The 18,098-nt window shown below is 42.1% G+C and overlaps 1 protein-coding gene across 5 annotated transcripts in view; it reads left to right on the top strand.

Moving 5' to 3' along the window:
- Nucleotides 1-13,375, top strand: part of SERAC1 (serine active site containing 1) — a 54,336-nt gene extending 40,961 nt beyond the window's left edge. For 4 of the 5 annotated variants that reach the window (XM_059889696.1, XM_024996613.2, XM_005211072.5 and 1 more), the window contains 7 exons: nt 1,691-1,841; nt 2,922-3,063; nt 4,051-4,145; nt 5,669-5,766; nt 6,961-7,143; nt 8,488-8,631; nt 10,276-13,375. In XM_059889696.1, the coding sequence (XP_059745679.1) occupies nt 1,691-1,841; nt 2,922-3,063; nt 4,051-4,145; nt 5,669-5,766; nt 6,961-7,143; nt 8,488-8,631; nt 10,276-10,412 (950 nt within the window). In that variant the 3' untranslated portion in view covers nt 10,413-13,375. 5 annotated transcript variants of the gene reach the window in all.
- The last annotated feature ends 4,723 nt before the right edge of the window (nt 13,376-18,098 follow it).

Raw genomic sequence — 18,098 nt, 5'->3', positions numbered from 1 at the left:
AGTTGAATTTTTAAAAAGGTTTGGAAGGGTATCTACCAGACTTTTACCTTTGGTTACTTCTGAGGATATAAATGAGAATGGGGAAATGATGGGGATGCTAAAGTTCATTTTTAAATGCTGTTTTTGTTCATTTTTACAATTAAAATATATTCAGAGATTATATAATTTAAAAACAGTAAATATATAAGAAAGACACAAGTTTCCCAAGGAGCAGTTGATGGTTTATAAAGGTGCAGCATTGCAGGCATTGTTAAAATACTCTGTCGACTTAAGAATGCTGTAGAAATGGCTTGTGCCACGCGCTCTACTGTTACCTTTCTTGTGACTCCATTAAAAACGAAGCCATATTTTTGTACATACCAGTAACAAACTTGTATATCTCTCTAGGTAGAATTTTAAAACATTATTTATTATAAAGCATTCTACAACAGATTTTGAAGAGGGTTTTCTTTAAAATTAGAATATTGTTTAAAAAATTGTTGGGTCTGAAATTTCTTCTGGATTAGTAAATAATGGCCTCCTATCATCACAGTGATTCTCAACACTTTGCCACAGAAAGTGGGAGGAGGACATGAGGACAAGCTGCTGTCTATTGAGCACCTGCTGGGCTTGGTAATGGCAGTTTTTATCTAGATTAATTATTAGAACCTTCCTTTGGGTCAAAGGAGCAAAGTAACTTGACTGAGGCTCCATAGCAAGTCAGCAGGGCACAGAAATTGGATGCCCAAGTCTCTCTGACCTCAAAGCCTATGTCCTATTTTATTTTAAATTAAATAATTCATGGGCAGACTCTCACTGTAAATACTTCGGAGAACACAGATACAGCAAAAAATTAAACCCACCTTTACAGAGCCCACCCCAATCCCAACTGCCTCCCCTCCTAAGACGTAGTGGCTATTTGTTAGTTTGGTGCCTCTTTTTAGGTCTTTGCGTGTGATGTGTGCACGCATGCGTAGACTTTCATACATACTTATGTACATACTTATGTAACTTTTAAACCACAAAAACATCAAAAAGAAATGCAGTGGTACTGCAGGCAGTATTTCTTTGTCTCCCTTTAAGAAAGTTTTTCCAGTGTTATACAGAGAATGGATAAACAAGGTTCCACCGTATTGCATAGGGAACTATATTCGGTATCCTGAGATAAACAATAAAGGAAGAGAATATGAAAAAGAATATATAGATACAGGTATAACTGGCTTACTTTGCTGTACACAGAAATGAACACAACACTGTAAATCCACTATGCTTCAATTACAAAAATATTTTTTTCCCTCTGAACCTCAGGTCTTAACAAGTTCATAATTAAGAAACAACTTCCTCATGGATATCAAGGCCTGCTAATCTGACTGCCAATCAGAATGAAATAACTAGTATTAACTCACTGAGTTTAATAATCATTGCTAAAGCAAAATAGGACCTTTTCTTACAGTTTATGACCTCATCCCTAGTAATTACAACTTTTGTTACATTTTCTAAACAAACAAAAAAAATGGCTGGGGACATCGTGGCGTTGTGTTGTGTTGTGGGACCCAGAGGGCCTTAGGGAAGAATGGAATTGGGGCGGTCAGGCTTTTCCTCGAAGACAGATGCAGAGGTTTGCCCTCCTCCCGCCCTTTTTAGCCTGAAGCCTCTCAACAGTCTGAGAGCAATGGGGGCTGGTATTTAGGGAGTCTGTTTTCTTCACCAGGCTGGGTTTCCATACTGGCGGAAGCAATCAAGTCTCAGCACATCATGGAGGCCTCCCATGCCGCCAGAACGCTGGCTAACCTAGACCGAGAGACCGTGCCAGACAAGTACCACGATGGCGTGTATGTGCTGCACCCGCAGTACCGGACCAGGTGAGAAGGCCCAGCGCCGCTCCGTCCCCGGGGGCCTGGGGCCTGGAGGGCTTAACATTCTAACTGCCTTCTGCCCGATTTAGACCAGTGAAATCCCGTACAAATACGTCAGATACCTCATTTACCCAGTCTGCACTCACCAAAGAATGGGAACCAGCTAAGTTACCAGGGTTATTTTCTACCAAGGGCTTACCTTTAGGAAGACTGCATTCACCTTTTATAACTTGTCTCACTTAAACTTTGTGATGCCTATTTCATCTTTGTTACATTACACTTTTTCATGGAGATGTAAGTTATTGACTGATTAGGGTCATAGAGGCTGATCTGGATGAAGAGGGACTAGGACATTATTATATGCAGGCACCAAATGAGCCTGGGCCTAGGACTCAAGGGACTGGAGAAGGCTTAGGCGAGTATAAAGGCCGGTGCCTGGCAGAATGGGCTGTAATGATACATCTGACTCATGCTTCTTCCTCAGGTTATTTCTGGCCACTATTTCTAGCTGTATCATTGCTAAGACAATAAATATAAAAAGGACCACAACAAAAAAATTACACATATCTTGGGTTTTTGTCAGGTACTTTAAAAATAATACCTCAGAAAATAGCAAGAACTTCTTTTCAACTTGAAAAATAGATGGCCTGGTTAATTCTCATTTGTAAATAATGTGATATGGTAATGTATTTTATATGTGTGGCATAACTGTGTGTGTATTATAAATAGCTTGCAAGTAATATGCTATTGTAATTTTTAAAATGTCATATACAAAGAGAGAATAAAGTTACTTTAAAATCTCATTTGCTCTGTTTCTGATAAACATCACTTACCTTGGTAAAAAGAATCTCTTTCGTGCACTCTGAGTTTGAAACTACATTAGCATATTATTTAATGTCTTAAATATTTTTATTGATTTGTGTAATATTCTCATGGAATTCTCTGGAGGGTAATCTATGACATGTCACTTCATTGATCTCTAAGTGCATTACAGTTGATTTTGGTTGGTTTGCCTGGCCAGCTGTGCTATCAAAGTAATAACGCACTTTTTTCTGCTTCTTTTCAAAACTCTATCCCGCCTATTAGTCAGCCCATTAAAGCAGATGTCCTTTTTATTCATGGCCTTATGGGAGCAGCATTCAAAACATGGCGCCAGCAGGACAATGATCAGGATTTAACTGAAAAGGTCTCAGAAGATGAAACCAAGTATACCACATGTTGGCCCAAGGTAAGGAAGCGGCTGCCTCCGGCGGGCCACCCGTATCCTGACACATGGCTGTGCCACCAGCCTTTGGGTCCTCATTGTGACTTGTTTTTCTCCTTCTACTGGGATTTTTTTCCGTGCAGTTTTTCTTTCCCTTCGAGACACCTACAGTATGTTACATGAACAGCTGGGCTTGTCACTCTGTTGTATAATGTTGGGTACATGCTATGATACAAAGTGTATTAAGTGAAAAAAAACAGGGGTGAGGGCCAGTAATAGTTCACTCACACTGAAAATATAATTCAGTAAATAATATATTAATGACAGTTGACTAGTTCTGTGATTTCAATAATTATAATAGAAAGACTTTGAAGAAGTAATTCTGCTTTGGATTTCTTTGACATTATTTCTCCTAAAGAGCCTAAATGCTGGGATGAATTTACTGAATGAAATTTATCTAAAGCTTGGTGAAAATTGATGCTGTAAATATGTATAGTTTCTGGGGCTTTGTCCCACTGCTGTTTATTCACCTTCACGAGGCTTATCAGCAGAAAGAATAGTTGGCGCCCTCCCTCTGGTGACACCGGAACATGGAGACAGAACCGTGACTCTAATCAGTATCTCTGAGTTCTCAGATCGGATCTCTAACCTCCGTCACTCTGTTCTGTCTGTCCTGAGATCATAGCTTTCTATTAAATGCTTTCAAAAAGCCAATTTGATCTAGACTCCAAAACCAGGCCCTGCTTTTGTCTATAGCAGATTAAAATTGAGCATACTCTTAACACCTACATAGACCTTATGCTGTAAATACTGATATCCCTTTGCGAGCAGTGATATAAAGATAAAATGCTGCGATCATTTTTCTGGTCACCTTCACACCTGACTCCAATGCAGTCTTTGACTGGCTGTCAGTATTAACAAGGGGCCTTCAGGTACACATTTCAGGTGCTAAGAAGTAAGTGGGATAGTGGAAATTAATATTTGTCCTATTGTACTTTTTATTTTACATAGTCGTGGTTAGCAAGAGACTGTCCTGCTCTCCGAATAATATCTGTGGAGTACGACACCAGCCTCAGCGACTGGAGAGCCAGGTGCCCTACAGAAAGGTAACAGAGGGGAAGGGGCTGGGCCACAGGTGGCCCGGAAGGAGGGGAGTTTTGTCTTTGATGTCACAGCCAGGATTTTCTTCTTAACCTTTTCCCTCTTCCTTCTAGAGACAGTTAGCTATAAGTAATGAAACTACCAAAGGCTTAGAGTATTACTGTTGGGTTCCTAACATGGTTCACTTAAAACTCCTCTCATAATAAGGACCACAGCAAGGAGATCCAACAAGTCCACCCTAAAGGAAATCAGTCCTGAATATTCGTTGGAAGGACTGATGCTGAAGCTGAAACTCCAATGCTTTGGCCACTTGATGCGAAGAACTGACTCCTTGGAAAAGACCCTGATGGTGGGAAAGATTGAAGGCGGGAGGAGAAGGGGACAACAGAGGATGAGATGGTTGGATGGCATCACCGACTCAATGGACATGAGTTTGAGTAAGCTCCGGGAGTTGGTGATGGACAGGGAGGCCTGGCGTGATGCAGTCCATGGGGTCGCAAAGAGTCGGACACGACTGAGCGACTGAACTGAACTGAGTAAGGACCACAGATTCGGAGCACAGTCTCCGTAACTCTTGGAAGTAAACACGAGGCTTTTGGCTTTTGTGTTCCCGAGCACACCACCTGAAGGCAGCCGAGAGAGGTTGCGCCGTGTGGGCTCCTTCGGTCACTTGTACGTCGTTCGTCCAATTGTAGGTACAGGAGACAGCACGCGACTTCCGGGTGTCAGGAGCCAGACTGTAGCCAATTCTGCCTTTGACTCACCAGCCACTTTAGGTCATTTCACTGGTCTGGGAAGTTTGATCTGCCAATGGAGGGGGTTGGTCTGATCAGTGTTCTCAAACTGTTATCTCTGAATGATCCCCACCCAGACGCTGGAGGAATGGTGCCTAGGGGTCAGTGGACAAGTCCACAGGGCTCCCTCCCCACTTAATTCGGACGAGTGCTCATACACCTTTATTTAAAGAAAGGATTCTCCAGATACACAGTTTAAAACTACTAGACCAGACAGCTTTAAAGTTCCCTTCTAGTTTAAAAATATGTATTTGAATGCTTCGATTCTGATTAGCTTTGTGCTGTTTCTAAGGAATATAACCAAAATGATGGAAGCTTAGTGTTTGTAACATAAATACAAGTAGAGCTAAACAGCAGTGAGAGCTGACTCCACAGGTGAACTCGCAAGGGACCACGTGGTCTCCAGTGAGGCCACATACTGAGAGGGGGACGCACAGTCTAAGTGGGGTGGGGGGGCAGTTGGACCCGTGAAAATTGCCAGATACATGTTAGATGCCTGAACAGTGCTTGTTTAGTAAAGATGTCCACTTCCGCCAGCGTGATTAAGTTAGAAATGGGGAATGAGCAACTGCAGGGATCAACCCGAGAGAATGGAGGTGGTCCTGACTCCGAAACGTAGCCTGTAGAATTGGTACAGTGAACAAAGGCTCTTGCTTTAAAGAATGGACTGCAAAGTCTGGGGGTGGGGGAGAGCGACAGCGTCCTGTCATGCCTGCTGTTCTCATTTTGTTCAGGAAGTCCATCGCGTTCAGGAGCAACGAACTTCTGCGGAAGCTCAGAGCTGCTGGCGTTGGGGACAGGCCGGTGGTATGGGTGTCGCACAGCATGGGAGGTCAGTGCGCTTCACTGCTGCCAGCCAGCACTGTGAGTCGTCGGCCAGTGGGCTGAGCGAAGTCTCTGCGGCTGTGTAATGGTGGCCCCTTTTCCCCTGAATTAATGTTTCTGGCGATGGCTTGGAGGTTGAGAATGACTACTCTCCTTCCATGCTATTTGTTTTTCTAGAAAGGGACAACTAGTAACAGATCATATAAAAAGAAAAATGAGAAACTAAAAAGAAGCAAATGAGTTTGCCACTTAATGCTTTCATGAGGCATTAAGCGTGATAATGAGTAAATGTCAGAAGCTGTCCATGGCATGTATAAGCCTGACTTGTAAATATCGCTCAGCACGCATGGCTGGTCCCAGGGCCCTCCCTTTCTTCGCTGTTTCTCAACCATCATTGAGAGTCTGTCGTTGCTCCGGTGCCCACAGCCCCAGCCCCCTTCCGGCCTGCTTTCCCCTGGCTGGAGCCCACGATGGCAGTGTGATCGCAGGGGTCGGCTCTTCGGTCCTTATGCTTGCTTGCTAGCCCCATCTCCTGTTTCTCCCAACCCTCTCCCCCAGTCCAGTTCTAAATTTTCACCATCTACCTCACAGAGGGCCTTTGTGCAGCTCCTGGCTTAGTTTATCTGATGAAATGCTCAGGATTGCTGGCTCTGTGTCTGCACCGAAAGGTGGATGTAACACTTTCTCAGAGACCCACTGTTCCCCTCCATGTTACCTTGGGTTTCCCTGTCAGCTCTAAGCACAGGTTGGGGGACAGAAGAGAAGGTGCATTCCTAGGTGCATTCTCCCACAGCAGCTTTGTTTTTCCCACGATATGAGAGTCTGTGTTTTTTAATCTTAGTACTGTCTTAATGGAGTGGCGGTTAGTGGGCTACTGTGGGTTAGGGTGGGGGTTGGCCATGCATACTCACCGCCTTGATGGGCACTCAGCATGCAATGCCTGACCTTCTTCTCTGGGAGAGGGCGTCCTGTGAAGTAAGAGCTGTCTTACAAACAGTTTCTAGAATCTCACCTGTGTGCAGTCTTGTGCTACAGATTTTAGAGGTTAGGAGCATGACTAAGTGTTAATATTTTAAGGCCTTGCTTGTTGGACTACAGAGAACAATTGTTTCAGCTTTTTTAAAGAAAGCATCTCTTTCTGTATTCTTGTTTGCGAAGGAAACTAGCTTACACATTTTTTTTTTCCCTTCTCTATAACTAGGTCTTCTTGTCAAAAAGATGCTGTTGGAAGCCTCGAAGAGGCCAGAAATGAATACTATTATAAACAATACCAGAGGAATAATTTTTTATAGCGTCCCTCATCATGGATCCCATCTGGCTGAATACTCTGTTAATATTCGCTATCTTCTCTTTCCCTCTTTGGAAGTCAAAGAACTCAGCAAAGGTAATTCTTTCTTTCAGAAGAAAATTGGCATTGTGTTAACACCAGTATATAGGAGGAGGAGACAGTTTCTGACTTGACCCAGATTACCTCACTTTACTCTTTCTATATTAGTTGTGTTTAGACTATCATGGAAAACTTTTAGTTTGGGGTGAATTTTTCTTTGATACCATCCCTTTTTCTTCTTAGCATTATTTTCTCAGGTGGTGCTAGTAGTAAAGAACCCACCTGCCAATGCAGGAGACATAAGAACCATGGGTTCGATCCCTGGGTAGGAAAGATCCCCTAGAGAAAGAAATGACAACCCACTCCAGTGTTCTTGCCTGGAGAATCCCACGGACAGAGGAGCCTGAAGGGCTGTGATCATTAGGGTCTCAAAGAGTCAGATACCACTAAAGCAACTTAGCACATTTTTTTTAGCACACATTATTGTCTCAAGAAATACAACAATTTTAATACTATCTTAAATATTTACAATTTTAAGAGATACATAATGTTCTGCGTTAAGTGTTATTCCAAATTACCAATGAACTGTTTTTTCCCACAGGTTTGGAAAATCAACTATTAAAATATACATGAGCTTTAAAGATATTCACCATATTAACTATAAGGCATTATATTTATTTTGGGTTAATGAGCATCTTCTCTCTCTCTGGAACACCTGCTATGAGAATTTTGGGACCCCTGGCCTGAGCCTTAATATGCCGTTGTCCTTTTGCTCAGATGTTCTTTTTTCTGCTTTATGGAGAGTTATTGGACTTTACCTTGAAACCTTCTGGTGAATTTTATTTTTTGCAGTCAAATTTTATTTTCCAGCAGCTTTCTTCTGTGATCCATTTTCTTTTGAAATCATCCTAAAGATACCAGAGGTTTTGTTTTTAACTGTCTCCTGTGCTCACGTTTTCTGTCTGCTCGCCAGGTCTCTCTCCGGTGGCAGGCTTTCCTGAGACCTGGCGCCTCTTGGTTGCCCTTTTCTTATCTGAGGGTGGGGGACAGGCACTCTGTGACTACACACAGGCTCTGCTGGTGAGAGGTGTTTCAGGATGCACGCAGGTGTGTCCGCCAGCACACTGCAGGACCCTCCGTCCTACATACCACACTGCCCTGGCACTGCTTCCTGTCAGCCAGTAACGTGAGAAACTGCTGCTGCTGTTGCTACCGGCTCCTCAGTTCTCGCGTGGTTTTAGCCCTTTACTCTCATCTTCATGGCTCCTTAGGAAGTGAAGAAACTAAGCCACTATCTTGAATCAGAACCTAATTTCCTCCCGAAATTCACAAGGCTGCTGCATTTTATTATGAACTAGATACACAGGACTTGTCATGTTCTCATTCTCTATAATTCTACAGATTCTCCTGCCCTTAAAACACTACAGGACGACTTTCTGGAGTTTGCAAAAGACAAAAACTTCCAGGTGCTGAGTTTTGTAGAAACACTACCGACCTACATCGGTAGCATGATTAAGCTCCACGTGGTGCCCCTGGACTCGGCAGGTATTCACTCTTTTGAAACTTGTTTGACCTTAGATTCCTGGTAGGTGGTCATCATAAACGTCAGCTTTTAGATTCAGTTTCTCAGTTTTTAGAAGACAGCTTTATGAAGATTTAGATTCTGTTACTCTGTTAAGCCACAGATTAAAATTTCTCCGCAAACATTTAACCTTGGCATTTCCTCCCCTGCTTTGATTTAACTGATTAGACGGCATAGGTTAACTGGCTAACGCTGTGTTAGCTCCCACACTGAAAGCTGCTGCCTTCAGGTAAGAATCCAGAACTTTTCTATCAGCCCGATCAAAAGGAGTATTTCATTTAACAGACTGATAGCCACCTTCAGGAGCCTTTAAATCTACTAAAGGCGTGGATGCTTAGTAAATAAATGGAGGGTACATGGGGAATATTCAAGCAACAAAGATTTGAAAGGAAAAAAACTAGTGTAAAGTCTCTTCCTGCTCCTGGGATGAGGGACATGGCCAGTACCCACTCCTGTAGCCCATGTAAGGCTCCTTGCGGGCAGGGCTCAAATCTCCATTCTCCTTGCAGCCTCCTCTGTTTCTCTGTGCATAGTAAACAGCATGGACACTCCACTCCCTGAAATGCTTTCCCCTCATCCGGCTAACTCTTGAGTTTGCTCGTCAAACTCTTTTCTGATCGCCTCAGAGGCTGAATCAGGTGCTGTCCTGGTGGCACTGCGGGCTCCGGGCAGCCAGGCGTGGAGCGTATCCGGAGCGCCTGCCGATGGGCCTTCTCTCCTGCTGCGTTAGTTATTATCTAAGTAAAATGAAAAAGGCTTGATACCCTGTAGTGGAACCTGAAGAGACTTTACCTTAAAGTAATATGCCATGAAGTGAGGGGTTGCTGTTTGGTAGTTGAAGAACCTAAAGAGTTCAAAGAACAGTGGCTTTTTGTTTGTTTTTTATGACGACTTTGGAAGCTTAAAGCAGAATCAGTATGGTGGGCCAGCTGCTGGCAGTGACATAGCCTTGCTGTAACTCTGTCCACCCCTTCTTCTGTGTCACCAGCTGGCCTTACTTCCTTCATAACCTCCACCTGCACTTGCTCACCAGGCTGGCCTCACTAGTACCTCCTGGCATGCCCAGGAGGTGGACTTGGCTAGGTTGAAACATGAAAAACTCACCCAGGTCTCCCAAGCACCATGTCATCGCCTTCCCTGGTAGAGTGAGCATGGAGGGTCTGGGCATAGAAAGGATTCTGTGTGAGACGTTCCCATTCTTTTCATTGGGCAAGGGAGCTCACTATCGAGTTTCTCACATTAACTCTAGAAAAAGAAGTGGTTCATAGAAGTGTGGGGTAACTTAGGAACAGCCTGCAGTGTATAAAGGCTTTGAAGATGACAGTGCTCTGGCACAGCTCACTGTTAGATCAGGAAGCAGGCAGTGCACACATATGCAGAATTGATGAGAAAAGCATAGGCATATAAGGGCACTGCCTAAGACTCCGTCCTCTCATGAGTAGGCACATACCATTTAGCTAGTCAAACTTTAAGTTCCTTTATCTTTTAGAGATCTCTGTCACAACCAACTTGACATTTACATCTACCCATCTGGTGGTCTCTTTCCCTGTTGACGGGGGCAGCTTATATTTTTACCTAGACTTTATTGACATTTCTGTTTTCTTTAGATCTAGGCCTTGGAGATCTAATTCCTGTGGATGTTAACCATCTGAACATTTGTAAGCCAAAGAAAAAGGATGCTTTTTTGTACCAGCGTACCTTACAGTTCATCCGTGACGCTTTAGCCAAAGACCTGGAAAACTGACAGCCGTCTTTTCCCTTTTCATATGTGAACACAGTGCAAGAAGCGTGCTGTTCTTTTTTTAAGCTCTACTCAATCATGCAGACATAGTCCTTGTGGCATCCAGGCGGCTTGGAGTGCGTCGCAGGCAGCAGACCACTGTTGTGTGAAACACGAACGTGAAAGGGGCGGTCAAGACTGAAGGGAGGCTAGACTGGACTGAAGGGAGGCTAGACTGCACTGTTTTGAGTAAAAAACAACTTCCTGTGCGTCGGTTTACTTTGTGCAGCGTTGTCCCTGGTGGTAGGGAGCAAGCTGCTGTGGCTGCAGAGCACGTGACCTGTGACTTTGGCCATCTGTGGCCATCCCCGGCGAATGCTGGGAGCGGCACGGGTGACTTCTGCAGGGAGAGCCATCACCAGCTTACCGTAGAAATGCCTCTCGGAGGGAACCTAAAGTGGAGAGAGCAGGAACTAGGACCTTCAAGACTCTGTTTTGGGTCTGGATTTCCATGTGCTGTAAATTTTAAAACTTTGTCAGTGTAAACCTTTGTCTAACGTGGTGGCTTTGTTTTACCTCTTGTCATCCATGGGTCAGTTCCTGGTAAGTTTTCATTTTCATATTGCTGAGAACAAGTATTTTTCTTTTTCAAAGAGTTCTAGCCTATAATAATTCCTTCCAGACTGTAGCTCCCTATACTTTTAATTTTTCTCAGATAAGAAGAATAAATCCATTATTGATCAGAGTGTGAGATAAAACTATTCTAAGCCAATACACGTATTAGCAATAGTTAGTATCAAGATTCTCAGATTCACTTTAGCAAAATAAAATATACCTTTCCTTCTTGCTCATTTGGAAGTGCTATTAATTGTCTCCAGCATGTGAGAAATAGGAAATAATATTGATGACTTTTTGAAAAATAATTGAAAAGTAATTATTGAAAAATAATTCACATACCGTAAAATTCAGTTTTAAATGTATAGCTCATGGATTTTTGGAGTAGTTACAGTTGTGCGACCATGACCACTATGTAATTGCAGAACATTTCATCATCCCCCCAAATAACCCCATACTCACCAGCAACCACTCTTCCTCTGCTCTGCCCCAACCCCTGATAAACACTGATCTTTTGGTCTCTATGGATTTGTCTATTATGGACATTTCATTATAAATGGAATCTTACAATGGAATGGAATGGAATCTTATGTGGCTTCTTCCTTTCTTTTTTAACATTTGTTTATTTGTTTGTTTTAGTTGTGGTATGTAGCATCTTCAGTTGAGATGTGGGATCTAGTTCCCTGACTAGGGATCAAACCTGGGCCCCCTGCAATGGGAGCTCAGTGTCTTAGCCACTGGACTACTGTGGGAGTCCCTAGCTTCTTTCCTGGAGCATAACGTTTTCAAGTCTCATCCGTGATATAACATGCATATATGTAGTGCTTTGTTGTTATTTTATGGCATATAACATTCTACTGCATGGATATACCACATTTGCTTACCCGTTCATCAGTTGATGGACATTTAGGTCCTTTCCATGTTGGGGCTATTATGAATAATGCTGCTGTGAACATTCATGTACAAGTTTTTTTGTGGAGATGTTTTACATTCTCTTGTGTATATACTAGGAGTGGAATTGCTAAGTCATGTTAAGCTTATGTTTACCATTTTGAAAATGATGGCCATTTGTAGAATGGGATAGTCAAAAGCTAAAACAAGTACAGCATCTGAAGGTAGACAGGGGTCATCCATAAACCCTAACAACATCTAATTGTTTAATTATGCAATGATCTAACAAGTGACTTGACTTATCTTATTATCCTGCTACAGAGAATGTGCTGGTTAGCTGTCAGCAATAAACTAGCTAATGGGATCACAGGGTAGAGGTGTAGGTATGTTTGGTTCTTTTTTGTTTTGTTTGTTTTCCATGAACCATGGCAGATAAACCACGGTTGGAACATCTGTTCATTAACGTGGAGTAGTAGAATGAAACTCCACTTCATAAAATCTCGATATAGCTATTATAGCTGTGCTTTAAAAATAAGGTCTAGCAGAGAGATCCAGTGTACTGCTGAATTACTATAGTTTCTCAGGCAAGCCACCATGTCTGTTTATTCTTTTTATGAAGTGGATATGATATTCACAGATTTACTTCAGTCTTGTGAGATTTAAGTCAATAATATTTTTAAAATAATCATCACCTGAAAAACTCTTAAGAACACAACATATGAAAACATAACACGTTTGAAACAGTTTTAAACTTAGACCATCAATAAAATGGTTCTAGCTCAGTCAGCCTTGTTTAAATGTCCTCTCTGGGAGAGGATTTCAGGAGAAGTTTCGACTACCTTTCCCCTCATGTGAAAAGTCACTTTAAATGACTCACCCAGAAGGAAATAAACAGTACAGGCGTGTTAGAGAGCAGACTCCTGAAAGCACGCTGTAAACACAATTCAGATGACTATGGAAAGCTAGTTCTTCTCATCTATACCCCTGTCACTTCTTTCCGGTTTCACTGTCAACCCTAAAAGTCGAGGGCACCGAGCCCCCTGTGCTCCAGCATGTAAATGTTGCCACAGAAAGAGACTGCTCGTGGAGCATCAGGATACCTTTCTCGACACTGGCTCAGCCATTCAGCCGAGGTTACACCGACAGCCGGAATATAGTGGAGGACGTGGCCCTCGGCTCAGTGGGCACGCCCGTGGTGTTGGGTGCTGGCAGACTTCCTGTTGAGAAAGGCACACGGTTATACAGTAATGAGTCTCTTGAGCTTGGTTCATAATTTAGGATGCCCCTCAAATTACTTCTAATTCCTAAAATTTGAGTTTTAGGCATACCCTCCTGAATTTTCACATCTTTGTAATATTTAATATGTTAATGTTTGGTTTGGTTTTTATTGACATTTGGTATAAAAATTATGTCCGTGAAAAAAATTTAAGCATGTTCAATAAATTAACTTTTAATTAAAAAATTAACACTTTGAAAGCTCCTAAGAATTTCAGTGTTTATTCTCCATCAAGTCCATCTCTCCTGTTTCTGTTTCAGACAGTTCATTACTTTTCATTCAAGCAGGACCTTTTTCAGTGGACTTCTCCTCCCCACACAGGATTACTATCAGATGCTGTCCTCTCTCTTCCAAGGGTCCCAGAATCCTTTTCCATTTCTATTGCCCAGTCTCTGATTCTGATTTTCACGTTTGGACTAATTGGTCCTCATCCTACTGATAAAATAGAACTGTAATTCAGTGAACATGTTTTGAATACTTATGCACCAAGTGTTGCTTTATATAAGAATGTGCGCTCAGTTATGTCTGACTCTGTGACCTCATGGACTGTAGCCTGTCAGGCTCCTCTGTCCATGGGATTTCTCAAGCAAGAATACTGGAGTAGGTAGCCATTCCCTTCTCTGGGGATCTTCCTGACCCAAGGATTAAACCTGCATCTCCTTTATTGGCAGGCATTTTCTTAACCACTAAGCCACTTGGGAAGCCCCTTATATAAGAATACAAGGTAGATTTAGCCATATTTTAGAGATAGGAAAACTCAGCATTAAAATAGTCATAAAACTGGCCCAGAGTCTCAGAGCTAGTGAGAGCAAAGGTTAAGCCTGGGTTTTATTTTAAAACCTATGCGTGTGCATTGCAGGGTTTTCATAGAACGTTTAAAACATTAAGAACTGACAAAACATCACAGTAGTGGGTAGTCTAGGACTTTCAAGCTGATCGTAGAATTTCTCTCCCTCAGTAGCTCATTAAAAGGGGGAAGAAAAAGGAAAAGTGGAAAATAATTCACAGCAACTAAAAAAATGAAAGGACTAAAAGCTGTCATTAACTTTGAAAAATGGTAGCTAGGAAAAAAATAAGTGATATTAGGGAAGAAAGTTGACCTCAAGATTAATAGTCTTGAGAACTGTGATAACAGCTCTCTATTTTGTAGAAAGAAAGAGGAAGGTGGTCTTGAGCAAAGTTAAGGAATAAACCTTGAGGTTGGAAACCTCTATAATTGGACATGTAAATGTGGGCGATGGGGGAGGCAGAATCAGCCAGGCTTTGTTTTCTGAAGCCCTTATGGGACTAGTAAGTTCCAATACTTCGGCCACCTGATGCTAAGAGCTCACTCATTGGAAAAGACCCTGATGCTGGGAAAGATTGAAGGCAGGAGGAGAAGGGGACGGCAGAGGATGAGATGGATGGATGGCATCACTGACTCAGTGGAGATGAGTCTGAGGAAGCTCCAGGAGATGGTGAAAAATAGGGAAGCCTGCTGAGCTGCAGTCCATGGGGTTGCAAAGAGTCAGACACGACTGAGCGACTGGACGACGACAACATGGGACAGAGGATAAGAGTCCAGGGGAAGTGAATCCCAGGATAGCCATTAACAAATCCTCAAAAGAAGTGGGAGAGGCCAGAAATCCTCAAAAGAAGTGGGAGAGGCCAGATCTTTAAACAAAGATAGTACAAAGCTCTCCCCAGGGGTGTACGGGGGTAACCCTTGTCCCTTCCCACACTCAGATAAATGAAGAGGGGATGAGCAGTAACATCAAGCAGGGATGAACAGGAAGCAGCTTCTGATAAGCAGGGCAAGTTTGTCTGGATGAAGTTTATTATACATAAGATGAAATGGCATGATACTTAACATAAGAAAGCAAACCAAGTTTTATATATACTGATGACTGAAGATTCCATTATAAAAGGAAATGTAATCCTTGAAGAATACAAAGAATGATGAACAAGGGAAAAAGAGATTGAGAAACAAATTGGAAACCCAATCAAGACAATTACAGGATACAGCAGAAACCACATTAAAGAACGGGAGAGACACGGATGAAAATCCTCTTCTTAATAGAGGTTTTGCTTAATGGTTGCAGAACCACAATGAATGCAGAAGGAAAATTAATTAGAAGATAACAGTTAAGTCACCATTCAACTACAAGGTAATAGACAGACACAGTTGACATAAACTCAGAGAATAGGGACCTAGATGTGTTTTTTGGCAAGTTTGGTTATTGACCAAATCCTGGCATACAAAAAAAAAAAAAGAGGAATGAAAACACTGCATTTTAAGATGCAAACAAAAATCCAAAAACGAATAAAATGCCCTCATGTTAGAAAAGAGTGATGTTGGAAAGAAAGAATTGTGTTCAGTTGAATTGCCCTTGACATGGGTACCAAAGTAATGGACCAACATGCTCAAACCTGGAGGAGCTCAGGGAATATTGTTAATCAGTTCTAGTTCCATCCTCTTAGATTAATTTCAGGTAAATTAAGCTTGATACTTAACACTGACATGGGCTTCCCAGGTGGCTCAGTGGTAAAGAATTTGCCTGCCAGTGCAAGAGATGAGGGGTTGATCTGTGAATGGGAAAGATATCCTGGAGCAGGAAATGGCAACCCACTCCAGTATTTTTGCCTGGAAAATTCCATGGACAGAGGAGCCCGGCAGGCTGCAGTCTTCGGGGTTACCAAGAATCAGCATGACGGAGCACACATGCACGCATGTACAATGACATATGGTAGATGTTTATCTAGGCCATGTTCTCAGGTCATAATCCAGTAAAATTCAGTCAGTTCAGTTCAGTTCAGTCGCTCAGTTATGTCCGACTCTTTGCGACCCCATGAATCGCAGCACGCCAGGCCTCCCTGTCCATCACCAACTCCCGGAGTTCACTCAGACTCACGTCCATCGAGTCAGTGATGCCATCCAGCCATCTCATCCTCTGTCGTCCCCTTCTCCTCTTGCCCCCAATCCCTCCCAGCATCAGAGTCTTTTCCAATGAGTCAACTCTTCGCATGAGGTGGCCAAAGTACTGGAGTTTCAGCTTATTAGGAAGAAACCATTTTACAGTGCCAAACTCTTAACTACTGGAAAACTGCACAGTCTCCCTTGAACCAAATAGAAAATAAAAGCAAATTACAGGGCTTCTCTGGTGGCTCTGGTAAAGAATCCACCTGCCAATGCAAGAGATGTGGGTTTGATCCTTGGGTTGGAAAGATGGAGCAACTAAGCCCATGCACCACAACTATTAAGCCTGTGTTCTGGAGCCTGGGAGCCACACTGCTGAGCCCATGTGCCGCAGGGAGTGAAGCCCGCATGCCTAAAGCCTGCGCGCCACAACAGAAGCTCCTGCAAACGGAAATCCACAAGCCACAACCAGAGAGCAGCCCCTGCTTTCCACAACCAGAAAAAAAGCCTGCACAGCAGCACAGACCCAGAACAGCCACACATACAAAATAAGGGAAGCGTAATTCTTTAAAAAAAAAAAAGCAAATTGCAATCTAGAAATTAATGAAAATGAGACTCTTTCATGCCAATATGTGTAGGGTGCATTTAAAGCTACAATCAGGGTAAAATATATAACTTTAAATGTCTTTATTGTTAAGCAAGACTAAAAAGAATGAAACCCAGTATGAGCTTTAAGAAATTAGGAAAATAACAAAACCAGAAAAGGGTGCAAATGAAAGATTTTAAGTTAAAATTCATTAAAAATGTTTTAAAAACTGACATAAAATAAAAATAAACAATAGGAAATATAAATACCAATGCTGTTATTTGAAAATGTCAACAAAATTGGATAACATCTTGAGAAGCCCAATTTAGAAAGTGAAAGTGATGGTTATTTAACAAATGGCATATATTTAATAAAAGGCATAGGGTAACTACCTCTCAGGAGCATATCAGACCCCCTACCTCACACCATTTACCAATGATGTTCCAGATGCTTTGAAGCACTGCTATTACCCCAGGCAAAGCCTGTAATCTTAAGCATGCCAACACTCAGATTTATTTAGGTATTTCTGCTGCCTGCTACTTCTAGTATCTACATAAATAGATAAAAATCCTAAGAATAGAATAAAATCCTAAACTGTCATTTCAGGTGCTCTGACAGTCTTTCCCATTTGCTCATTCTTTCCATGTACAGAAATCTACTTTGCTACATATCAAATTCTTAACCCACATTCTGTCAAATCTCCCCTGGCCCTCTGCTCACAGTTAATCATTCTCTCATTTGTATTCTCCTATCTCATGGAGACAGAGCTGATTATACAGGTGCAAACAGCATGCCTTGTATGAGAATGAGTTTCAGTCTGCAACCTAGGGTAAAGAAGGTACCTTAACGGGTCGTTTCCTTCTTCCCCATCCAAGTCCCAGGCACTCAGATTAAATTAATTCAATACAGTACTTACTGGTCACGAAGGACTAAGCATCTTTAATATGTGGAGATTGTCAGTATATTCTTATTCCTGAAAGGCATCAGAGAACATTTATGACCTAAATTTCGTGTATTAGTGAGCTAAAAACAAACCTAGACAGAACCGGAAGACTCCTTTCGCCTGTCTCCATGCAATAATGGACTCAAATCACTTCAGCAATCTGATCCTATAGAAGATCCTATAAGATCCTATAGAACATGAATCTTAGCATCTCTCAATATTACAGCATAAAGTTATTAATGTTCTGGCAGTAAGCCCGGCCAGCAGCATTCAACTTGTAAATTCTTAACCAAGCTATTACTTTTATGCTGCTTCAACTTAGTTTGATGGTTGAGAAAAGAAACAGAAACTCGGAGGAATAACTAATAATCACATTTCAGCCAGAATAAAACGCTGGCTGAAGATATCCCAAGCTTCTCCTCATATCTGAAAAGAACAAAGCCAAACATTTTCTTTAAAAAAAAAAAAAAAGACAAAACATTTAATAGGTGTTTTTTACAATT

The sequence above is a fragment of the Bos taurus genome, chromosome 9 (genome assembly GCF_002263795.3).
Source record: "Bos taurus isolate L1 Dominette 01449 registration number 42190680 breed Hereford chromosome 9, ARS-UCD2.0, whole genome shotgun sequence".
In the NCBI taxonomy this organism is placed as follows: Eukaryota; Metazoa; Chordata; class Mammalia; order Artiodactyla; family Bovidae; genus Bos; species Bos taurus.
Note: the sequence above shows the minus strand (reverse complement) of the source record. Positions and strands in the feature narration are given on the sequence as shown.